The sequence below is a fragment of the Bos indicus genome, chromosome 8 (assembly GCF_029378745.1).
Source record: "Bos indicus isolate NIAB-ARS_2022 breed Sahiwal x Tharparkar chromosome 8, NIAB-ARS_B.indTharparkar_mat_pri_1.0, whole genome shotgun sequence".
Taxonomy (NCBI): Eukaryota; Metazoa; Chordata; class Mammalia; order Artiodactyla; family Bovidae; genus Bos; species Bos indicus.
The window spans coordinates 84,348,747-84,373,648 of record NC_091767.1 but is presented as its reverse complement, the minus strand read 5'-3'; the positions used below and the strand labels follow the sequence as shown (position 1 = coordinate 84,373,648).

The following is a 24,902-nucleotide window of genomic DNA, read 5'->3' as shown; positions in this document are numbered from 1 at the left end:
TGGGTGGGCAGTGTGGTGTGGGCAGGCCCTGGGTTATGGGGACAAGATGAGGGTGGACAGATGTTGGCAATGTGTGCGTGGGAAGAAGCCCAGTCTCAAAGTCACCCAGACATATGGTGTGGAGACTCCAGGCAGGCATCCTGCTTTTCACAGTCCTTACTGGGGCATCCAGAGGGCTCAGGGCAGGCCAGATGCCCCTAGCCGAAGGGATCCCTGGAGCCATCCACTGGTCACCCACCCCATGACTTCAAACTCTACAATAGTTAACATTTATCGGGATGTATTATAAGAACATTCAAGTTTCTTTCATCTCCTGAAAAGCTGGAAGCTCTGGCCACATAGGTCCATGCCTGTGTGGGCACAGTTGGCAGAAGTGCCCCTATATCACCATGACTGCTGGTGTGCCCCTCATGGGGGTTTGTGTTGAGATACCTGGCCCTATCTCTGTCTCTGCCCTGGCCATCCCTATTGCAGCCAACTGGATCTATTAAGACCCCCAAGCCTGCCCCATGGCTCTCGCCTCCTGGAGCATCACCAAAAAAGACCCTGTGGAGACCGCATGACCAGGCCTTGTCTCCCCCAGGCTCCTTCTCCTCACTGGCTCCTCCAGATCTTGGTGGCCCTGCCCTTAACTTAGGCACCCTCTCTGTAACCCCTCCCCCAGCATGTCCTGGTCAGGAGTGAGGCTTCTGGGTACCTCCTGCCACCCCCCCCACCCCCACCCCCCACCCCCCCACACACACCCTGCTTCTCTCTTCCATGGCTGCACACTTTCTTCTCAGTGTCTCAACGGGAATAGCCACTCCAAATAGGAATTTCCTTTCCTCTGGATCCTCAGGGCCCAGCTGTCCAAACTGGACAGTGAGGACATTTTTCCCAGTCCTGCTGCAGCCACAGCCGATGGAATGCCTCCTGCTTTCACCCTTGCAGTTGGCCCCAGGACACTCTCCGATGGACTGTGATGGAACGTAATGTCCTGGCGGACTCCGAGCTGCTAGGGACAGAATGGCCACCTCACCAGCCTTCCCATGTGCTGAGTGAGACAGGACCCTCATGAAATTACCGTGGACACCTGTATGCCAGGTCCCCCAAGCTGTTGGGTCAGAGAGGATAGGGCTCAGGCCTGCCCTGGTGCCCAAGAGCTCACTGGGGAACTGGTCATAATGGCAGAACCCACAGTGGCAGCCCTGGGTGAGGACCCTGAATAGGGGGCCCAGTCTTGACCCCTCAGACTGGCAGAGTGGCACCATGTCCAGTTGGTCAATTCTGGCTGTGCACTTGGTCTGGAGCTGTGGGACTCTTGGAGGTGTCCTTTCTGTGACTCAGTTTCCTCAGCTGTCAAGTGGGAACATCCTGGGATTCAGGTAAGATGGGAGTGTTACAGAGTTGACCCTGAGAAGGAGCCCCACTAGGCCCCCTCAGTCAGCGCATGAGGCAGAGAGAGCAGAGCTCCGAGGGAGAAGGGGCAGGACCAGTGGGGAGGGGCTGGCTGATCCCTTCACTGCCTCTGACACCTACCTTGGCTCCCTGGGTAGGACTTTGCTGTGTTTCCTTGAGTAAGAGCACAGTTGGAAGGGCCTGGCCTCCCCTTCCCAGTGGGCAGGTTGCTGGTATCAAGTAGCGTCAGAACACCCACTGCAGGGTGGGTGGGCTGTCACAGATGCAGGACTGGGGCCCAGGTATACAGCTGCTGCAACATCCAGGCATCGCAGGGTGGGCACGCAGGGTGGGCACACAGGGCGTGGCGCTGACTCGTGCATAAGCTCACCAGTGCCCTGCCCGCCTCACCTGTGTCTCCACCTGTGCTCTCTCCTACCTCGCCTGTACCTCACCGACCCTGCCTACCTTACCTATGCCCCACCACCTCACTTGGACTCTACTCACCTCACCTGGGCCCTGTTATTCCTCACAGAGCCCAACCCCCACCTCACCAACGACCAGTCATTCATTTCTGGCTCTCACAATGGCCCTCTCAGCCTCCAGGTAGGTGCCCTGCAAGTCTGCCCACACCTGAGCAGTGACAGACATCCCTGCAGGGTATCTTGTGGATGTTGGAGAGATGGGGGTCCCAAGGGACTGGATACCCCTCAGTCATCACTCCCTAAGTCCTTCAGCTCTCTCCCAAGGCCCTCAGGGCTCTGGTCCAAATAGACCTTCCTGTTGACTTTGTGAGTGCCCAGCACCCCACGATCCCGTAGCTAAGTCTGGCTCTACTTGCTACAGGGGCAAACAGTCCTATCTACCCCAATAGCATGCTCAGGGACACAGCAATTGTCCAGGCATGGCACCTTGTCTGAGGCCTCGCCATCTGATGCCGCTGCATCCTGGGGCACCCACAGGGGTGTGACTTGCACCCTGCAGGCCTGTATGGGGGTCCAGGCCCCGATTACTGGCTGTGCCCCGTTACCCTCATTTTCCATCCAACCACCAGCAGGCCCACTGTGCGGAGACCCTGCCCCAAGGCTATGTCCACCTGTTGGCTGCCAGTATTTATTTATTTATGCAGATAAGCACTGTCCGCCACCCGCCAGGGGAGGCAGGCACAAATCTTGAGGCCCCACACAATGCCTGTGTGGTCCCCCTGTAGTTTTGCAGCATGGTTATTTAGGAACATACCACTCGTCCCCTTGGGCAACTCCAAATGGAGTGTCAAACTACAAGGCAGCACAATGCTGTGCCCAGTCGCCGGGAGAGGAAAGGGAAGAGAGGTGGAGTCCAGGGGCCAGGTCTGGTTCAGCTCGCATGCATGTAGATGGTGTGGATGGTGGGCAATCACTGGGAGGGATGGCATGACTGCAGACATCCACCAGGTGTCCCTGGGCACCGCCCATGAGCTCCTTCTGTCTTCCAGCACAGGTGACTGCTCATGGCCCACTCAGACAGACTTCACTTGACAGTCACCCTACGCCCAACTCTGGGCCACACGACTGGGCCTGCAGGCAGAAGCCCAGCTCTTTGAGACATGCTGGATGACCTAAGCAGTTGGCTGCCCTTCTCTGGGCCTCATTTTTCTCCTCTCTGACATGGAGGAACCCTCCAGAGCCAAGTGCTGTGTGGCCTGTTGGCCCCTCAGAGGTCCAGGATCTCTTCATGCCCATGTGGAGCCTTGACATCACCTCTCAGAAGAGCATAGGCCCTGCTGTGGTGGCTGTACAGTTAGGAGACATGGCAGAGACTCAGCTCATGGGGCAGCTGGGGCCTGGGGCTGCGGGGCCCCCAGGCTGGCCTGGGATGAATGCCTATGGGCTGCTGAGCTGAGAGCCTCCAGCCACTGCTGCTGCAGCTCGGCAGACGGGGCGCTCAGGTACAAAGACTGCTGGGCCTGCTGCAGCTGCCACACGTGCCTGGCATCCAGTCTCTCTGCAGGGTCCAGCACACTCACCCTGCAGCCGGAGAGGGGGATGGCATGGAGCAGCTGCCCATCCTGCTGAAAAGTAGAGAAGCGTCAGCACCCTAGCCTCTGGAGTCCTGGCATCACTAAATACTACCTCCCACAAGTGGGTAGCAGAAGGGTGATTCTAGACAGTCGGGGAAACAGGCCCTAGGGTCACGTGAGCCACCCTCCAAGTGAAGCTGGTCCCAGGCAGCATGGCCCAGGCCTATATGGGCACAGGCCTGAGGCCACGGGCCTGAGGTTCTGGTTGCCGGAGCAGGGTGAACCCCCACCCCCAACGTGGCCCAGTGGACAGAGCACACACCTGGCTGCCTTCGTGGAGGTGCAGCACCAACTCCAGGGAGTCTGACTCAGAGATGGCAGCCCATGCCTTGCTCCATGCTGTGCCACCATCTGACACCTGCAGGGGGCCGCAGAGCAGGCTGGGTGGGGGCTCCGCAGCGACTGGCTTCTGGGAACGCAGAGGACAAGTCAGGTGAGTCTCACTTGTAAGAGCTACTCTCCTGGGGAAGCATCAGGGCCAAGGCTCTGGGGGGAGAGAGGCAGGAGGGGAAGACAGACTGGACAAAGGCCTAGGCCTAACTGACTTTGCCCAGGGTCACTGCAAGGCCACTTGGGGTTGGGCTGGACCCTCTAGGGAGTGAGACCACAAGAAAGGTCAAAGACAGAAATAAAGGCAGTAGGAAACACTGGAACTGCAGGAATCCAGAATGTGGTGGCTTTTGTGATTTATCTGTACACACACACACATAGGTAAACACCCCTCACACATAACACCACACACATACCACACACATGCACACACACACACACACCCATACCACCCCCCAACACCCACACACACCTCACACACCACACACACACATTCATTCACATATACATCATACATCACACACGCCCTTCTCTCTCTTCTGATGTGTTTAGAGCAGTCATGGACACAACCCCTAGGTCATCAGAAAATCCCTCAGACACACCTGATAAAACTGGTTCCTGCTTGGACCTGGGACACGGGTCTCCCAGATACAGCATTTAAAATGCATGGATGAGAAGGCCAAGGGAGCTGTGCAAGGGACCCCTCTCTCCTCTGTCAAGATAATACTACACTCAGTTCTAATACACTGATGCACTTAACCTCTAAGACATACTGAGACTCTAACTGGGGCTCTAATCAGAGTCCTGACCCACCTGGATAACCTTCCCTAGAGCCTTTGGGAAGGGAAATGTTATAAACATTATAAATAGCTTCCCAGAATATCCCAATGTGCAGCTGGCCTTGAGAATCATGGACTATGTTATGTGGAAAGAATGCAAAAATGCACTTTTTTGGAAAGCCATATTCTCTTTTTTTCCAGCTTTCCTGTTACCTCATCAAATAGGGACAGTGCCCTTCAAGGAAGGCCTGGAGGGCAGCAACCATCTCCGGAGAACAGGAGGTGAGAAGGAGGCAGGTGTCCTCACTGCCCCCACCCCCCTGATGGCTTGGTCAAGGTGGGAGCAACATCTCACTTCAGCAGGGCCTCCAGGCCTTCAATGAGGGTGACCATGAGTGAAGATGAAATGTGTTCCCATCTGCTGTGGGCTGAACTGTCTGCCCTTAAATCCATATGTTGAAGCCCTAAGTGCCAGCCCCGCACCCCCCCACCCCCCACCCCCCCAACCACACACACACACACAGTGAGACTGTGTTTGGAGATGAGGCCTCTAAGGAGGTAATTAAGTTAAAATGAGGTTATATGTATGGGCTCCAATCCAATATGATCAGTTTCCTCATAAGTAGAGATTAGGATATCCATAGAGAGAGCACCATGTGAAGACAAAGGGAGATTAAGTCCATCGACAAACCAAGGAGAGAGACCTCAATTGAAACCAGCTTGCTGATCCCTTGATTTCAGAATTCCAGCCTTAAGGACTATGATGAAATAAGTTTCTGTTGTTTAAGCTGCCCAGCCTGTGGTATTTATTATTCAGCCTGAGCTGACTAAAGCACCATCTAACTCCAGGGTGCAAATGATTCCCAAGCTCTCAACCATGACTAGATCCTATGAAGCCCAACATGCACACAGGAGATATTTGGCATTCAGTTGCTAGCTGCCTGCAGTGGCCTACAGATCCAACTGAGCCTCATCAGTCCTGGTCCCAGGAAAGCCAACAGCTCTGGGAGCACCATCTATCAAGGCTTCTGGGGCCTTGTGTCTGGAAGGCTCACCAGACCCAGCCCACCTACCTCTGTGCTCTGCTTGGGCTCCAGGGGCTCCTCAAGGCTGAGGTTCAAGTGGGCCACTGGCTGGGTCAGGAAACACTCTTTGCAGACACGACTCTGCCTGCCGTTCTCAGCCTTGAATTCAGAGCACTTCCCACAGATGACCTGCAAGACAAGGGCACCTGTGACCCTACCACCCAGGGACAGAAGACTGTCCAGAAGGAGGCTGGAAGGGCTACAGTGACCAAGAGAGATGTGACATCATGTGGAGGGGAAGGGCTTGCCCATGAGCCAGGGGAATCAGGAGCCTTGTCCAGCAGGCAGAGACCCCGAGGCTGGACCCCTTTGGGCCTCCAGGCCCTGCCTTCTTGCTCGGAGGGTCCAGAATCCAGGGGGTCTGTGTGCATGGAAAGAAGATTGGGAGGAGGAATAAAGCACATGAAGGTCCCAACAGTTGGCCTCCTCCCATCTGGACTCACCGCCCCACACAGCTTGCAGTGGTGTTTCCTTTTGGTGATGGAGTTGAAGGTCTCACCACAGCTGCTGCAGCCCTGCTTCTCCTTGTCACGTCTGGTCTTAGAGGACCCTCTCCTGGGCTCAGACTGTTGGAGGCAAACCGCTGCAGTCAGCTTCCCAGCACGTGTGGAGTGGCAGCCGTGTGACACACAGGCAACGCACATGCGGGGCAAGAAAGCTGGACGTGCAGAAGGGAATTGAGCAGGAGCCACGTTGGCCATGGCCCCCTGTTCAGCCCCGCTCCCCAGAAGCTGCCCTGCTATCACACAGAGTGAAATTCCAAGGGGATCAGGAATTCTATGCTTAGAATGACCTGGCCCTCCACAAAGGTCAGTGACATAACCCTGCCGTGTCTGCAGAGATAACAACCGGAACCCACACCAGGGGAAATGGTGGCTGCTCTGCAGCAAAGTCCAGACGGCGAGGACCGGGTGTCTGCACCCAGCATCCGGCCAGGTGGCCCTTGCTTCCACACTCTTATCCTGCACTGGGCCCCAGAGCGTGGTGCCTGCAGTTGCCCACCCAACATGTGTGAGAGTGCTCTCCTGGGGTGGAGGAGTAGGGTCAGGGGGCTGGACTCCCCTGTCTGTCTCCTCTGATGCTGCCTGAATTTCCCACAAAGGAGGGCACTGATGAGTCTTTTCAGCAAGAGAAGAGAAACAACAGGAAGTCATGAAACATAATGTGGTGTGTGTTCAGAGAGGTTAAAAGACCTTTGAGACAAGTCACAAGAACACACTACAAAATTCTTTTACTTTTGTTTTGCTTTCTTTAACGTATAAACAAGCTGTTTTGTGTAAGGTTTCTCAAAAAGATTTATAAGAACCACATCAAAGTCCTTGGAGCCAAGAGGAATTGGGAGTGGCAGGCAGCAATGGGAGAGAGGTTTTCATTTTCTTCTACCACTGTACTTTTTTCTTAAAAGTATTCACTCCTTTTATGGTAAGCATACATTTACAAATTTTTAAAAAATCTGATGCAGTTTAAAATAAAGGAACAGGTGCATAAATCATGCATGGGAGGTAGATGTCAAGGCGACGTATCGGAAAATTAAAGGTGTTGAGTTCTATAGCTAAGGGAAACAAGCAAATAGCAAAATAACAGACAGTAGCATATGATGTTTATACCGAAAAGGGTACATGCATGAAAAAAAAGACTGGAAGGAAGCACACCCTGATGATCCTATTGGCTGTTTGGGGTAGAGTTACTCTTATCTGACTCTCTTATCTGGATTGTCTCAATTGTTCACCAGAACGGCTTGTGAAAGGAGAAGAAAACCAAAAAACATACAGAAAGCAAATCAGTCACTCACTGACCAGCACCCCCAAACCCCCACCCCCCACCTCACACTCCCATCGAGGACTGTGTCCCCTCTGCGCTATGAACAGAAGTTTGAGAGCTGGTGTGGTCTGCTCTGGCCACCTACACCCTGGCCATAGTGACATCAACTGTGTCTAGGACCCCAGCCCCATCTGATGCAACGGCTTGGGAGGTGAGTGGGAGGCAGGCAGGAGTGAGGGTGGGAGTGGGCACTGCCCATGCACTGAGGCTGGGATGGGGGCTCAGAAGTGTTGTCTGATTAGGTTTCTCCATCTGATTAGCAATAGTGCAAGTTAGGGGATAACTCCCAGGCCCCTGCCCTGCCCCTCATCAGCCGTGAGACCCTGCATGAGTCACTTTTCCTCTCCAAGCCTGGTTCCTCATCTGTAAAGTGGAGTAAGGGACAAAGCACAAAGCTGAAGTTGCTCCAGACAGATGAGGCGGGGCTCGCTGCCCGTTATTTCTACTTCGGTGTGTCCAAAACTTCTATAATAAAAATCTGAACAAAATAAACTAGAAATATGTTTAATAGAAACTCTGCAAACTTAAGGAGAAAGAGATGCACTGGTCAGGGGTGAGGAGACAGAAAGGAGGGGCTTGTGCTGAATTGTGTCCCCCAAAAGTCATAGTTTGCAGTTCTAACCCCCAGCACCTTGGAACGTGACTGTAATTGGAGAGAGGGCCTTGAAAGAGGTGATTAAAGTAAAATGAGGTCACTTGGGTGGGCCTTAATTCAACATAACTGGTGTCCTTATAAGAGGAGATTAGGACATGGACACGCTCAGAGGCAAGACTACGTGAAGACACAGGGAGAAGATGGCTATCTATATGCCAAAGAGAGATGCTGTAAACAAGAAAAGAACAAAGAGTGTTACTCATCATCCAGTTATATAAGGTTCAGGCACAACCTCTGCAGTCATGACAGTGTGGCCAGAATGAAAAAGCAAGAGGAGACATTCTGTGTGTTGGAGAAACAGGCCCCGAGATAGATGCACATCTCAGAAAGAATTTCAAAGACCTCAGATTCTTGTATCTTCCCATGTACAGAAAAACACCAAAAGTGTTCACTTGAGATATGTGTTCTTTATGATTAGCAGTCATCTTTTACTAAGATAGATGTCTGTCTACATGTATGTCCTAGCCAAAATAAATCCATTCATATCCTGGCTCCTCCCCTCCTCTCTTAGAATCAGTTTCTCAGAGCTGTCTGCTGGGCTACAGTCTTCAGTAAGACCGTGAATAAAACTTAAATTCAACTCTTAAGTTGTATGTTTTTCTTTAAGTCAACAGGCCTCCGGAGAAACCAGCCCTGCCAACACCTTGATCCTGGATTTGCAGCCTTCAGAACTGTGAGCGAATAAGTGTCTGTGGTGCTTTGTTAAGCAGCCTGAACACAGGCCTATGCTCCCCAGCTCTGCTGCCTCTGCTCATAGTCCCCACTGTGGGCCCCACCACTGTGAGGCCAGCTCCAGCCACCTGGTACTAGGAGCCGTGAGACAGCTGGTGCCTCTGAGGGTGACAGGAACACTTATTCCGCCCAAGACCGCCCCCCCCCCCGCCCCGCCACCTTCTCCTCCATCTCATGACCCCTGGCCCCATGGACACTGGGCTTAAGATGTCCCCCTCTGTTTATTCCATGCAGCTCAGGACCTCAGAGCTCTGTGGGTGGAGAACGGGCGGCACAGACCCAACAAGCAACGCTGATGCTCCCCACAGCCACACGTCTCACCCAAGGCCACCCTGCCATCCGACACGGGCCACCAGCCACACTGTAGCCCTGAGACACATGTGTCTGCCCCACTCAGGGTTCCTTCTTTGGAGACCATCTCCAGAACTGCTAGGGCTCAGACAAGAGGAGGGAAGGGAGGGGCCATCTACGGGTCTGCAGCAGCTGCAGCAGCCCCAGCCCTCCACCAACCTTCAAGGTGACCCTGTCATTCCCATTTTCCAGGTGAGGACACCAAGGGCACGTGGGATGGGCGTGGTCAGAGGTAGGGTGGCTGGATCCACTGGCTTGCGTTCAAGCCCTGACGTGTGCCACAGAACCTCATCTCTCCAGACCCTGAAAACAGCGCTGCACAATTGCAGAGAACACCAGGGGACCAAAGGGGCTTCTGGGGTATCCCTGAGGGCCAGGGGGTAGGCAGGGGGCTGGAGGGGCAGGGCTGGCCCACAAGATGGAGGAGAGGCTGTAGTGGGCCAGAGGTGTGTGGCCATGAGCTTGACCTGTGAAGGTCACCAGGACAGCAGGGACCCTGCCCTGGCCAAAGGGACAGAGGGCAGTTCCCAGAGCAGGGCATCTTGGGGCTGGGGCTCAGCAGAGCAACCCTCCTGGCTTCCTTTGTCAGGCAGCAGCTCAGTGCTCAGATAGAGTTCAGGCTAGGTACCAGCTCCCTGCATGCTGAGGACTATAAGCCACTGTGGCCCACCACTGATGCACTACCCCACCGAAAGCTGGTGACCAGGTGGCTGGGGTGAGCCCACCTGCGTTGCTGGGGACAGGTCTTGGCCAACCATACTTCCTGTTTGGATGAGGATACAGAATAGGCCAACAAAAGGGAGAGGCTTAGATTTTCTCTCTGGGTGTGGAGACATTGGAAAGGCTGGGCCAAGTCTAACCGGGGAGGTGTGGAACCGTGGCTTTCTCCACTAACAGCCAAGTGACTCCACCCGCAGTGCTCCAAACACACAAGCGTGGGCCTGGGAGGAGGTATGTGCCAAAGCCTGTTTCACGAAGCGTTTTCTCTTCAGCAGATTCACTTACAAAGCAGGGAAGCAGGAGGAAAATTCAGGTTAAGAAGTGGGTCCCAAACAGTGGTCCTGACAACCAGCCCCGGAAGACAGAGCCACACAGTTATCATCCGTCCTGAAGGGTGTGGACATTGGCCTACATCTTAGGCCCTGCCCAGCGAGGCCCAGCCCCTCTTCCTCTTGTGGGCAGCTCTGTCCCAGGGCCCTGGAGGGTGGGTTGTACTAAATTTGTGCATGCTGAGGAGATGGTGGCAGGGGTGGGGCCTTCCTCGGCATCGTGGAGGGGTCCATGTGTGGTCACGGTGGGTCAGGGACTCTGACATTTCTGTGCTTCTGAGAAGAGAGATGTAACTTTTACAGAACAGGGAAGTCTTTGGCTTCTGCAAGGCCCCCTTGCAAAACTTCCTGGTTTAGCTTCTCTTAGGAAAGATGGCTTGTGGAAATTGAGTGTCTGAGGACAACACCAGGAAATCAAACCAGCACACCAAGAGTGAAGTTACATTTCCTCTCCAAAAGCTTACATCTGGCATGTTGTAGCAAAGATCACTCTAGTGTCAGAATTAAAACCCACTTTTGGGTACTTTCCACAAATATCCACTGAGTACGTCTTGGACTCGCCTTATACAGCGGGAGCTTCACTGAGTTGCCCTGGGTCCACTAAAATCTGTGCTCACCAGAGACACAAATGAGAAGAACCATGGCCAGGCCACATGTGCCGGGGCCAGAGCTACGAGTCTGTTGCTAACAGATGTCTCTCTATTGTAGGGCCCTGGCCTGGCTTGGGGTGGGTAAAGGGACTGGGACAAGGAGGCCTGAACTTGAACTGTGATCTCAAGCATCTGCGAGTCAGAGACGCTGCAGAGCCCTGAGAAGACTGAGCCCCAGGTGGGAGAAAGAGGGGCGGCCTGCTCATCCACTGACTGAGTGTCGCTGTCACTGCCCCGCAGGCTGCAGCCTGGCCTGGACAGACCCCTGGGCTGGGCTGAGGCCCTGACCCTCAGGGGCTCTCAGTTACCTTTTCACCTATAAAAGGAGTTGGGCGACCAACTGGAGGGGCACCCAAGTGGCCAACAGGCATCTGACATAGTTTCTCTCTCTCTTCCTCCTATCCAGGAGAAGGTAGGGGTGGAGGGTGAGGAACTGCCCAAGGCCTCATGTCAGGACCCAGTCACAGGTTAAAACATTAAACGTGGCTTTCAGGTCCTTCCACCTAGAAGATTCTCCAGTGGGCACTGCCTGCCCTGTGTGCCAGCCACACCTCCTGCTTCTCTCTCCCTGCCTTGGCACTGGATCCTCCTCGGTGCCTCCTCCCTAACCATGCAGCCTGCAGCCATTCCACTTCTCCTTGCATCCCAGGGCTGAGGCCTGCTATGGACTCACCCAACAAAGAATGGGGGTTGCTCATGGCTCTTGATGCCTTGTAGCCCACCCCAGGCCGAGGGTCAGATAGCAGAGGGCCCTGCATGGGGTCCAGCTCAGCTCCCCTGTGGAGGCAGGGAGAGGCAGTGCTTTATGCAAAGGGCCAGCATGGAGGCTGTCAGAGACCCCTGGCCAAGGGACCCAGGGGCCAATTGGAAAACTGCAGAGGCCCCATCTGTCATTTCTCTCTGGTCAGTTACACAGAGGAAGCCTGAACGTGCGGATTCTTTTCATGACATTCCTAGACGTTCCCGAAAGGAGCACAGTAGCACAGTGCAAGCCTTACGTGTACAGTTTTGTGATTCATAAAGCTTATAATGGGCTGCTTCATGAGGGAAACACTTGTCAGTGATCCTGGGGTCAGCTGTGAAGGCCTCACAGATGAGGCATTCTGCACAGAGCGGGCAGCAGGTACACAGGCCCTGGGACATGGCTAAGTGAGGGGGACCAGGGCGTGGTCGGGGAGGGTGGGCTGGAAAGAAGGCAATGCGAGACAGGGTCACGATGTGGGAAGCCCCTCAGGGAGTTTGAAGGGCTGTGATAAGACCATCTCTCCCCTACTGACCACGCGGCTTTTAGATTTCCTGACTTTGAGTTCAAACAAATTAGCGCAGGCTGCTTCTGACCCCCCAGCATACTGTGTGGCAGAAGTATCACTCAAATAAGGGGGCTCCTTCCTCTCAATTGGTCCCTGAACCCCACCATGCTCTAGAAAAGCTGTATCTTTCCCTCAGAGCCCAAGAACTTCTCAAGGGTTTCCCAGTGCCTGCAATCCAAGACATGTCAGGTCAGGGGTCATGTGTGACCTCGCAAAGCCTCTGCTCTTGTAACAGAGCTGGGGAGACACTGGTGCATCTGTTCTGGGGCCTCAGCAGGGGTTCAGTGCTATCAATGCATGGATGTTGTGGGAGGAGGAGATTAGTTTTCTTACTAAAAATCTAAGTCAGGACAGGAACACTTACTCCCCATAACAAGCTAGGCAGCTGTCCCTCCCTCTGCTGCTGTCCCAGGAAAGTCCAGTCACACCACAAAGTCTGGAGTCGAAGGCTAGGTCTCCTCACCTGTCAAGCCCATTTCCGCTTCCTAAAATGAGTTGTCCTTCACAACCGCCAACCCAGAATGGCGGTAATGACCAGCAGGGTGGCACTTGTAGCCAGAAAAGAAGGAGCTCTAGAAGCTGGTGCTAAATTCAGGCAGACTTTGCTGTCCGACTGGGGTGCACCTGCCCCGAAGGGAATGGTCCTGATAAGGGTGTGAGAAAGAGAAGTGGGGGAGGGAAGGAGAGGCAGGCATGGAGGAGAGAAGGTGGGGACAGTACTGACCCACCCACAGGAGATGTTCCTTTCTAGGAGCAAATACCCTGTTGGGTGTCAGGCTGGGCCTCAGGCCCCCACTCGTTCTTTCGAGCCTGGAAAACTGAGGAACAGGGCCAGGTGGGGCTCGTGGTAAAGAATCTGCCTGGAGATGCTAGTTCAATCCCTGGGTTGGGAAGATCCCCTGGAGAAGGAAACGGCCCCCCCTCCAGTATTCTTGCCTGGAAAATCCTATGGACAGAGGAGCCTGGAGGGCTACAGTCCATAGGGTCACAAAGAGTTGGACATGACTGAGCGTGCACACACAAGGGCAAAGCAGGGGTGCCCAGGAGAATCCCCTCTCAGGATGCGGGGCACAGCACCTCCCTGGGAGTCTAGGGTTATAACTGTCATCAGACTTCATGACGATTAGGCCCCGTGGTTAATAACAACGCTCCCCTGTACTGCATACTCCCTGCATGCAAGGCAAGCACATTTGCCCTCCTACTTAATCTCCCAACCAACAGAGTGGGCGGGGCTCAGGCATAGTCCCATGGCCTGGCCCTCTCAGAGTGGGGACAGGACACAGGCCGTCCCTGGACACACCATCTTTGCCCACACTGACTGAGCATCCTGAGGGCCAGGCACCACCTTGATGCACATTGATCCAGGGCTATTCTATTCATGGTAAAGAGCACAAGTCTTCAGAAGATCTTAGCTGTGTAACCTCCACCCACCCCAAAAAATGGACATTTGGGTCCCAGCAGGCTTACTCCAGCCCTCTCCCAACAGGCCCCAGAGGCCATCACTGTAAGGACGCAGGTCTCATGGAGTAGGAGGAAGGCTTACCCCTAAGGACTCACCCTCAGGTCACCCTGATCTGACCCCAACTTCTACCTCCCACCCATGCCAACAGCTGAGGGGGTCACTCACCCCTGAAACTCCCCCTCCACTGTTGGCTGGCACTGCAGGCACCTCGGAGCTGGGGCTCATCATCTGGAAGGGACAGAGACAGCTGGCATGAGCAGAGGTTCCATGGCCACATGCTGACATCCAGTGTAATGTTGGAACACCACCATTTCTTCTGTCTGATCACAGGGTCAGGAGAAAGACGGTTGGGGCCTAGCATTTGCTATAATTCTGACAATCAGCCCCTCCCTGGCCTGGCTGAGGACTGAAGGCATCCCAGGAAAGTTATCATTTCCCAGCTGGGGGTGGGGGAAGGTGGGCAGGTATGAAGCTTCTCAAGGTCCGTTGGGCCTGGCTGGCTACATCACACCACGTGAGGTGGCCCTGGGTTCTAGCTCCTTCCTCTGGCATTCATGGAGAGCTCAGTGCCCTGCCTTCTATGGTCAGGCTCTGCCTCTGCATCGACTTTAATAGCAGGTATGGGGTGGGGCAGGGGGATTCTGTTTTCAGGTCACCTCTGTTCAAGCTAGGAGACAGAGCTTTTCCTGCCTGGAGATGACACAAAGTTTTCTTCCAAAATAGTCCAGAAAGCAGACAAAATGGAGATTTGATGCAAATATTAAGTGGATAACGAGGTGGCCTGTGGGCCACAGGGAGGACCAACCAGGCCTGGTGTCTGGGACACTGAGCTGTTGAGCCAGTCTGGGCTGGGCATCAGGGATGTCTCTGAGGCCTCTCACCATGAAGTCACGTTTGGTTGTGCCCACACAGAGAGTCCCTTGGACTGCAAGGAGATCCAATCAGTCTATTCTGAAGGAGATCAGCCCTGGGATTTCTTTGGAAGGACTGATGCTAAAGCTGAAACTCCAGTATTTTGGCCACCTCATGCGAAGAGTTGACTCGTTGGAAAAGACTCTGATGCTGGGAGGGATTGGGGGCAGGAGGAGAAGGGGACGACAGAGGATGAGATGGCTGGATGGCATCACTCACTCGATGGACGTGAGTCTGAGTAAACTCCGGGAGTTGATGATGTACAGGGAGGCCTGGCGTGCTGCGATTCATGGGGTCGAAAGAGTCGGACACGACTGAGCGACTGAACTGAACTGAACACAGAGGGGATGGCCAGGGCCTAGGGCCACCTATCTGGCCGTGGGTGGGGATCCTGCTTCCCTGCTCTCCCCAGGCCTGGGGGCAACTCCCCATTGGGAGGAAGCCACCCCTGCTGATATGATCACAGCCCCTAGTGCACGTGAGAGGACAGCAGATCACGTAGCAGCTTCATCCAGCCCTGTCTTTCCCTCCCTCCATTCTGAGCGCCGACCACACCTGCAGGGAGCAGGGGTCCCCACATGGATGCTCAGTAAATGTGGGCACAAGGAGAGTGTGGGGACCAACTTCCCTCCCAGATACCAGTCCTTGCGGAAAGGGCCTAGGTCACCCAACAGGTACTGGCTCTCACAGGGGGTTCTGGAGTGAGGGGGGAATTCTCATCCTGGCTGAAGGAGCCACTGAAGGCCTTGAAAGTCTGGCTGTTCTGCTTGTGCTTCTCAATGGTGGCTTGAATGACCTGAAACAACCACAGAGAACAAGGGCCCTCAGAAAGCATTTCAGGAAGGTCAGGACAGGGTCCTATGGTCATTGCCTTTCCCCCTGACCAACAGCTTCACATTTCGGCAATAGCCCCCCGATAATGTGAGGAAACAAGGCTCAGGGATGTGACCAGTGACTGACAAGGTCCCCACTCCAGTTCCCATGGATCCCAATGCCACCCCACATGCAGTGCTCCAAGCCCAAAGCAGACACTCTCTGGGAACCTTTTATATGGATTTGAGGCCGTGTTTTCATTTCCTGCAACTGCATTACCATCTAGTATCTGTTTGAATTTCCTTTTTCTCCTCTCACTCAGATTTCTCTTCTATGAATTTTGTGAGCCACACTTCACTAATGGTTAGCATTTGGCCTGGTGGTGGTCTGCCCACCCTGCTCACTGCCTTGGTCTTCACACTGCCTTGGCCCTCCTGACCGATATCCCCGCCATGGCCAGCTCTGAGCTGAGCCTGTTCTGGCTGCCCCATGATGCTGCCTGGCCTGTCACTGGAAGTGCAGACTCCATCCTGGAAGTCAAACTGCTCTTTCCACACAATGCATCGCTCCTGCCAGCCATGGAGAGAAAGGTGACAAGGACCCGCCTTCAAACTTCCAGCCAGGAGGGATTCTCCCCAGGGTGAAGGCACCTCCCTGCATTCCCACTTCCAGGCCTTTACATTTATTTGTTTACTGAAGAGGAGCCCCAAATAAGAGAATGGATTCAAACTTTGGATTCTGAAGGTACTTAGAAGCTTGGTCAATCCACCACTTCAAGGTGGATAGATGGATGGGCAACACCTGAAGGGCCACAGGGCCATCCCATCCCTTGCTCCAGAATGAAATGACTATGCTGCTCAAGACTTTGGTCATTTGGTGACTTTAAAACTTTAGGAGCTTTACCTGAATCCATTCTTTCTTCTCCTCTTCTGTCCTATAAAAGCCAAAACAGTATTTTATTAATTTTGTCTTGAAAGTGAAAGTGAAGTCACTCAGTCTTGTCGAACTCTTTGCAACCCCATAGGCTGTAGCCTACCAGGCTCCTCCATCCATGGGATTTTCCAGGCAAGAATACTGGAGTGGGTTGCCATTTCCTTCTCCAGGGGAGCTTCCTGATCCAGGGATCGAACCCGGGTCTCCCACATTGTAGGCAGACGCTTTACCAGCTGAGCCACCAGGGAAGCCCTAATTTTGTCTTAGATACCTAATTTTGTCTTAGATACTATAAACCATTGACTCCTCTCAGCTCTGCAGCAAACGCCTGAGCTGCTCACTGCCTGGAAGTACAATTCAAGGCTTGGAAGAGTGGCCCCACAGGCTGTGGGACAATGAGGCCAGTATCACCAAGTGCAGCCGGGTTGAGTGTGACCAAGTGGAGTTAGATATGGCCATGTGGGTTCAGGACGGTTCAGGTGTGCCCAGACGAAGTCAGGTGTGACTGTATGTGGTTAAGCTTGGTATGCAGAGCCCTCTGCAGTGGATGTAAATCAACACCTCCCTGGGCCACAGTGGGTCATAGATGGGCTCTCCCACGTACTGCTGCAAGTCAGAGAGAGCCTGGCACCACCTTACAAGGTAGTGTGATAATAGCCACCAAAATTTAAAGTGGACGTGCTACTCTTTGGCCAGCAATTCCTCTTCAAGAATCTGTCAGATGTACATAACAACACATCTGTACAAAGCTTGGTTCATGGACACTGCTTGCAGCACCATTTGCAACAACAAGACCCCGGAGGAGCCTAGATGCCCATCAGTGGGAACCAGCCAATGACCATAGTGGAAAATTATCCTACTTTAGAAAATGATGATCATATATGGGATGATTTCTAATAAATTAAGTGAAAAAAGCAAGATGCAGAACAAACTAGACAGAAAATGGTCATCTGTGATTAAAAAAAATAGATACATGTATGTATGGGGACAAAAATTCCAGAAGGATGCTTCAGAGATGGTTAAAAATGTCTGCTGGGGGTGGGAAACAGGAAGTGGGTAGAGGCCTAATTTTCACTGACTTCCCCTTAGTACTGTTAACATTTTAAACCACAAATAAGCCAGTTAAATGAATAAATAAAAAATACATCAAAAGGTTATCCAGTTTAGAAAAGGAAGCCATCTGCTAAATTTTCAGGTCAAACACACTCACACAGCAGCAGACATTGAGGCAGCTGACCCTACCGAGTTTGTAGCTCCAGGGATCTTTTCTTTCCAGTTATGATGAATGTGTGGGCTGCCCCTGACTTGACGATATCCTGCACCTAAAGGCACACAGCCAAGGACAAAATGAAAACAGTGTGTCACTCAGCAGGGCCTGGACTCTGGACTCACACCGTCACTCAGACTTGGAGGGTTTTCCCTGAGAAGGGGGCAGAGGGGGCCCAGAGGGTCTGCAGGGAAGGTGTCCAGCTTAGGGTCATGGTTGCTGCGGGCGACTGTATGAGTCAGTCCATGGGGGGAGGGTGGACCACTGACCTGCCCACACAAGGCTAAGACCACTCATCCACTGTTCTTAGAACTGTGCCAGCCAAATGTGTCTGTTCTTGGAGTTTCCCAGGAAGTCAGTGCCAGTGCCTTTCCCCACAAGGTACCCCCCAGACACTCCTGACACACAGGATGAAAATCTGAGAAGAGCCAGGAGGATCCCCACTTCTCTGCAGGAGTTTCTGAGGCCCCATGGGCTGGTGCCTTGGATCCAGGGGCATCTGCAACAGGGAGCCATCCTTCATCCCCTACACTCCTCATTCCCTCAGCTGGATGTGGCCCACAGGCAGGCCACTATCAGAAGGGATTTTTTTTTTTTTGGTATCACTAGCAAATCTTTACTTTTCAGAATAACTAAGTACTTTGATTTAGCCAGCATTTTTGGAGTGCCTGTTAATTCAAAGTACTCCCCCACAGGAGAAGGGGCACTGATTCCAGCTCCAGTAGCCGCACAGCATAAGACATCGATGGACTCAAGGAAGAGGGACGGCAAGAACAACAAGCCGTCTGGATTTGGGGTACAGATGTCAGCAGAACCTCATCCGGGTTCCAGATTGGTGCAGGAGTGGAGGGAGCATAGGACCAAGGACCAAAGAACAAGGACGCCCAAAGAGCAAAGTGCCCAAGCATGGGCACCCCATCTGTATTCACCTCAAGCTTCCCTTAGAGTCTGTAAAGGGAACCCTGAGTGCTGGGTACAGGAGACAGCTTGGTCCTGCCATGGCCCTTCAGCCTGCCAACATGAAGCCTACACGTGCTGGAAGGTAGGCCAAGCTGAGGGGCAGGGATCCTGCCCACTCAGTCCAGGATGCCAGGACTCAAGAGATGTTCCTGCACGCCTGGATCAGGACATAAGCAAGGCTCAGAGAAGCAGGCACATGACCAGTCGCACAGCAGTGAGTGCCCTGTGTCCCTCCACCTGCTCTGTGCTTTCCCAGGGGAACAGATTGCGTGGGAGGGGCTCACCCACCTGGAGGCCGGAAATGTCCATCTTCTCCCGGACACTGAACTTCTGGCCCATAAGCCGCAGTTTGGGCACACAGTAAAGGATCATGCTGTTGAACTGCGATAGGGACGGGCAGGCACGCGATGAGGGGTGTCTGACCCCAGAGAGGAGCACCCTAGGGAGGAGGTGGGGCGTGGCCCTGGCGGTGGTGGACAGGGCTAGGTGGGGCTGGGCTGAATGTGGGCGTGGCGAGGGCATGCTAGGGGGTGGGCTGAGGGTGTGGCTTAGCCGCTGGGCGTGGCTTTGCCGCTGGTTGGGTCTGGGCTGGGTGAGGGTGTGGCTGAGTGACCCGGTGGGCCAGGACTCTGCGTCTGGGCTGGGTGAGGCCCGGCAGGGTTGTGGCTCTGCAGCTGGGTTGGGCAGGAGTGGGCAGGGCTGGTGTGATTGGATGGGGGCTCACCAGGAAGAGGTGGCGGTCCTGGGTGGTGCCATTCTTGGCCGACAGCTTCTGGATGTGGCCCTCCTTGATCAGCTCGTTCGCAGGGTTGACGATGTCCTCCTCCCCACCCAGTCTCTCGTACACCTCCAAAAGCTTGTGCATTTTCTCCTAAGAGAGACACGGGGCTCAGGCAGCTCCACAACCACAGGGACTGGAGGCCTGCCAGGGCTGGGGACCCAGAGATGAATGGAACCCTGCCCTCCAAGTGTGGACCAGAACCAAGATGGGACCATGAGCCTGTGTACAACCAGATGTGAGGGGAAACATGGGTGACACTCAAGTTGGGCACTGAAGAACAGAAGTTCACCTCGCATGTTAATAATAACTATTCAATTGTAACAGCAGCTAGCACCATGTGCCCTGCCCTGTTCTACACACAGTATACTTAATACACATAGTGTATTTAACCTAATTCTAGCACAGGTTCTATGAGGCAGATCCCATGATTATCCTCAACCTATAGACAGAGAAAGACTTCCCTGGTGGTTCAGACGGTAAAGCGTCTGTCTACAATGCGGGAGACCCGGGTTTGAGTCCTGGGTTGGGAAGATCCCCTGGAGAAGGAAATGGCAATCCACTTCAGTATTATTGCCTGGAAAATCCCATGGACAGAGAAGTCTGGTAGGCTACAGTCTGTGGGGTCACAAAGAGTCGGACACGACTGAGCAACTACACACTTCATAGATAGAGAAACTGAGACACAGAGAAATTAAGTAACTTGCTGGAGGTGCTTCAGCTAGAAAACCGGGACTGGCTCTCTTGGCCTCCACACTGCATGCCAGTGCCTTCTATGGGGAGGCAGTGAAGGCCTTGGGTCAGAGGAGATACGCTGGGCCCCTCTTGCGTTTTAGCCTTACCGGTTTCCTGCTCCACCCTCAGATGGCCCAGGGCCATGATAAGACCAGACCTCTGCCGAGCCTCAGGTCATCTCCCTCCGGCCTCAAGACTGGTTGTGGTCATATGGTCAACCAGCTCCCCTGGGGTATGAGGGGAGAGGATAGGCAATTCATTGTTACAGCTCTGGGCTGAGAGGCACCTAAGCCAGGAATGAAGGAATGAACACAGCAAAAGGCAGAGCTGAGCCTAAGGAACCTTAACCCAGCAACAAAAAGAGTAGATCCACTATGCTACAGCAGCCACTGCCCTTGGATCTGACCAGTCTAAATCTGCATGCCCTGGAAACAGGCTGGTTTAGTTGGCCCTTCTGTCTCTGGTATGGAAACAAGTGGTAGATATGGGCGTGGGAGCAGAAAGGGGACCCCAGCATAGAGATTAAGGAGGAGCAGACAAGGCAGGGCCAAAGGGCCTGTGTGTCCTGGAGGCTAGGCATGCAGACAGCAAGTTGGAGAGCTTGTGTGTGTACCTGGGAGGCGATGGCAGGTCAGGAGGGCTCTGAACAGGGAGTGACAAAATAAGCAACCCATAGAAGGCTCTGAGCAGAGAAAGGTGGATCAGAGTCTGGGGAGACTGGAGGTGGGGAGGCTGCAGCGGTGGTCCAAGATGAGGAGATTACAGATAGATAGGTGGAAGCATGAAGAGGCTCCTGTGAGCACACATTGATAAACCATCCCCTGCACCTGATAAGAGCCCCCAGACTGTCACAGAGGCCTCACCAGACTTGGAGTGAGAACTGCCACATGGTGAATATGGTATAGTGTGATGGGAGTCCATCCCATGCCCCTCCGAGATGTAGGCCCACAGCAGCTCCTCCAAAGGTCCATGGCCTCTATGTGACCTCATGACCATGGAGTTCCATGAAGCAGCTCTTTCTCCTCCATTAGATTTAGTATTAAGGACAAAAAGATGGGAAATTAGATTAAAAAGGATCTAGAGTGAAATGTTGCCTGTTTTGGTTGCTGTGGGTACCCCCAAAGCAGACCCAATCCTGGGGAAAGTCAGGTAGGAGGACATAGGACATGGATCACACATAACAAGAGCTTCCCCAAAACAGGCTGCCCATCTCTCATTTCTCACTGTTGAGAGATGTGGGGGTCAAAGAAATATTTCCCTTTCTTTCTCCTCTCAAAAAACAGCAGTGCCCATGTGAAAGTAAATAGGTCCCAGGACTGAGGGAACCAGGGCTGGATAGAGACTGTGGCAGCCTGGAGAGCCGGCTCACTGAGAAGATAACCTCATCTCATCCTAGGTTGAAGTGTGGCCCTGGTGTTTTCAGGGTTTTCCAGTAAAGCCAAGAATTTGGATTCTCCTGTGAAATGCTCTGATCTAAAATTCTGGGTAAGGAATTAGAAATTCTTACACTATGTCCAGGCAGTGTGCAGGATAAACAAGGGCTGTGATGAAACAATGCCAGCTGGGTCAAAAGGTGTTGGTATGAGCTAGGACGCCTCCCCATCTGCAGACCCCATTGCTCAGAGGTGTTAGATCAACAAGAGGACACCTTCAGGCTGTATCTGGAGATGGGGCCTTTGGTAGATGATTAAGTTTAGATGAGGTCATGGTCATGGGGTGGGAGAGGGGATCATGATGAGATTACAGCCCTAATAAGAGAGACATCAGAGAACTTGCTCTTTCTTTTTGCCAAGTAAGGACAGCGAGAAGGTGGCTGTCTACAAGCCAGGAATCAAATCCATCAGCACCTTGATCTTGGACTTCGAGCCTCCAGATGGTTAGAGTAAATGTCTGCTGTTTAAGATGTCTAGTCTACAATACTTTGTTATAGCAGCCCCAGCTGACAGAGCTTGAATGAATGAATGAACAATCAAATGAGCGATGCTGACACTGAGAGCTAACACTGAACTGTACCAGGTCTTGTTTTGAGCACTTTATGTAGAGTGATTTGATCCCCATGATCCCCAAGGAGACAAGTTTTGTCAGTGATCTCATTTTACAGATGGGGAAACTGAGGCACAGGGTACTGTATAACTTACTAGCAATCATCAAGCTAGTAAGGGGCAGGCCTGTATAGAACTCAGCAGAGCCTCTGTCTTCCTGGGGGCAGGTGGGTAAGTGTGCATACTGATGATGCTTGGCCCACCCTGTGCTTGCCCTGCCCTAAACTGCTGGTTCCTCAGGCATCTTCTGGGAATGCCCACACTCACCATTTTCCGAATGGCAGCATTGGAGTGGTTGGCAGCTGTGGAGATGAGCTCCAAGGACCCTGCAGAAAGACAACAGAATCTAGCTACAGGGCACCTGATGGCGCCCCAGGTCTTTCCCCCATGAGGCTGAGTGCCAGGCTCTGCCCTGTGCCTGTCCTTTCCCATGGCTGTACCAGGTGCTCATTAGAACTGGCCCAGGGTGGGGCAGTGCAAGCTGGCAGACGTGTCCCATTTGCTGGGGGTCTGCCAAGGCTGGCGTCCCATTCCCCTGTGCAGATCCTGCCCCATGCTGCCCATCAGCTGCTGCCCGTGCACCAGGTACAGCCTTGCCAGCCCCACAAGGTCCTCCATGAGCCCTAAGCTCTGCCAGCACTTAGCAGTTCCCTCCACAGGAACATCATCCTCTCCTCACACTGCAGTGGGGCAGGGGACGTTTTCCCTTGCACTCACTCAGTCGCTTCCTGCTTAGGGGTCAGTTGGAACTCTTTCCTTCTGTCTCTGTCTCTGTCTCTCTATCTCTGCCTCTTTGTCTCTATCTTTCTGTCTGTTTGTCTCTCTCGATGTGGGTTTTCAGCAGGAGCCCCAACACCCACCACCCAGGCCAGCTCACTCTCTGCATCCTTCCAGTCTGGGGCATCCTCTGGGAGCCTCTTCAGATAGTCCTTGAGCAGCAGCTCATAGCGGGGGACCCTCTGCACGGGCTCCAGCATGTGGTGCTGCAGGGTCAGGTTTCCGCACAGCTCCTGCTTCTGTGGGGTAGACAGAGGAGGTGTGGGGCACCCATGGGCAGGCATGCGGCTCCCAGGCACACTCCACACTTTCAGCTTCTGCAGCCCCCAGAAGGCTGCCTGGAGAACCCACAATTGACTGACTGCAGGCCACATCTTACACAGAGGAAACTGAGGCTTGGAGAGATTGAACAATGGAGTGAGGAGCTGCACCCCAGGCAGGCCTGCTCTAGACCCAGTGCTGGCACTTTTATATACATCTTCGTTGGAGACTGTTCTGTGCGGACAGCTGGGAGGGCCCAGCTGCAAGTGAGCGGGTGAGGGTGTAGGGGTGGCAGGTAAAAGGGGAGAAAGAAGCACTCAGAATCAGAGATATCCTCTCTGGGGAGAGATGGGGATGCTGAGAGATGCAGGTAGATCCAGGACTCTATACTAAGAAATCATGAGTGATGTGATTACAGTGGGATCTGAGGACAACCCAGAAAGTTATCAAGGGGCCACCCCAAATCTGAACCTGTCCTTCAAAGCCTTGGCACAGAGGGCTCAGTGCCCATTAACTCTCCAGGGTACAGTGAGGAATGTAGGTGCACGTATGCATGTGTGAACATGTGTGTGTACACATGTGCACATGTGTTACATATGTACATATATGCATGTGGGTGCAGGTGGCTCATACTTAAAATATTTTTAAAAGAATTACTTTATTTAAATTGGTGAATGTGGCCAATTAAAACCCTCAAATTTTGTATGGAAAACAAAATCTTAAATAAAGTTAAAAAATAAAACATCAATGGGGAAAAATAATTTGCAACACATTTGAGAGTTAACAGCTGACATTCTTAACATGTAAAATCTGCATGAATTAGTAAGAAAAAGACCAACAGGGCAGTAGACAACAGTAACCAGAGTTGTAAACAGTCTGTTTGCAGAAAAAGAGAAAAAAAAAATTGATGCAACATTTTCCTAAGTGTTTGCACCAGCCACAGAAGGATGCTCTGGAGGGAGACTGGCATTTGGATCCTGGTCCTATTGAATAACAGTTTGTGATGACACGATCGCACAAACTTTTTGAGCCACAGTTTCCTCTTCCATGAAATGAAAATGATGATTTGTCTCTTGGAGTTATTTTAAAGATCAAAGCATTAATAGAGCGTCTGGACACATCCCACAATTTTACTGATTTCCTCCATGTTGAAACACAAACCCATCACTGTGCCCATGAAGCAGAGGTGGGGCCACCTACCTGGATGCTTTGGACAGTGTCTTTAAATACAGGTGAGCGCTGGGTCCAGGTGCTCACCAGCTCCATAGCCCGGTCAAAGTTCTTGACATATTCACCATACATCTTGAGGAACGGGGCCAACTTCTGCAGGATGTCTCCAAGTCGAGGGTTCACATCCCTTCACCAGGAAATGAGATCATCACACACATAGTTCCAGTGAAGGGCCAGGGTGGGACAGGGACTTCACAGGGAGCCATGGGACAATGGCCTGACTCCCAAGTCTGTGTGATGGTGGGCAAACTGGTCACCCTCTCTAAGCCTTATTTTCCTCTCCTGTATCACATGGGATGGAAAATAGTGTATTGCCTAGAGGATCATGTGAAGTACTTCAACAGTGCAGTCACAGAACCATTGCTCAAAACCAGGAGCTGTTAGTAATAATGGAACCACCTGATGAGCCACAGTTATCGAAGAGAACCAAGAAAACCCCATTATACTTCTATATGAGCAACAATTAGGAACAATAGGATGATCTAATTCTGGCAATATCGTGGGAAAGCAGCACTGTGTAATAATGAGTGGTTT

The 24,902-nt window shown here is 52.9% G+C and overlaps 1 protein-coding gene across 13 annotated transcripts in view; it reads right to left on the bottom strand.

Moving 5' to 3' along the window:
- Window positions 1-2,476: 2,476 nt before the first annotated feature.
- The window catches only part of FGD3 (FYVE, RhoGEF and PH domain containing 3), a 65,474-nt gene continuing 43,048 nt past the window's right edge, over window positions 2,477-24,902 (bottom strand). For 6 of the 13 annotated variants that reach the window (XM_070795131.1, XM_070795130.1, XM_070795129.1 and 3 more), the window contains 12 exons: window positions 24,339-24,495; window positions 22,978-23,116; window positions 22,368-22,426; window positions 19,270-19,416; window positions 18,834-18,984; window positions 17,561-17,640; window positions 16,289-16,319; window positions 13,826-13,888; window positions 6,074-6,288; window positions 5,619-5,759; window positions 3,699-3,845; window positions 2,477-3,427 (listed from right to left, as the gene is read on the bottom strand). In XM_070795131.1, the coding sequence (XP_070651232.1) occupies window positions 3,182-3,427; window positions 3,699-3,845; window positions 5,619-5,759; window positions 6,074-6,288; window positions 13,826-13,888; window positions 16,289-16,319; window positions 17,561-17,640; window positions 18,834-18,984; window positions 19,270-19,416; window positions 22,368-22,426; window positions 22,978-23,116; window positions 24,339-24,495 (1,576 nt within the window). In that variant the 3' untranslated portion in view covers window positions 2,477-3,181. Of the gene's footprint in view, window positions 3,428-3,698; window positions 3,923-5,618; window positions 5,760-6,073; window positions 6,289-13,825; window positions 13,889-15,260; window positions 15,369-16,288; window positions 16,320-17,560; window positions 17,641-18,833; window positions 18,985-19,269; window positions 19,417-22,367; window positions 22,427-22,977; window positions 23,117-24,338; window positions 24,496-24,902 lie in introns of those variants that run through there. The other 7 variants (XM_019966580.2, XM_019966581.2, XM_070795132.1 and 4 more) reach the window with 7 other exon arrangements.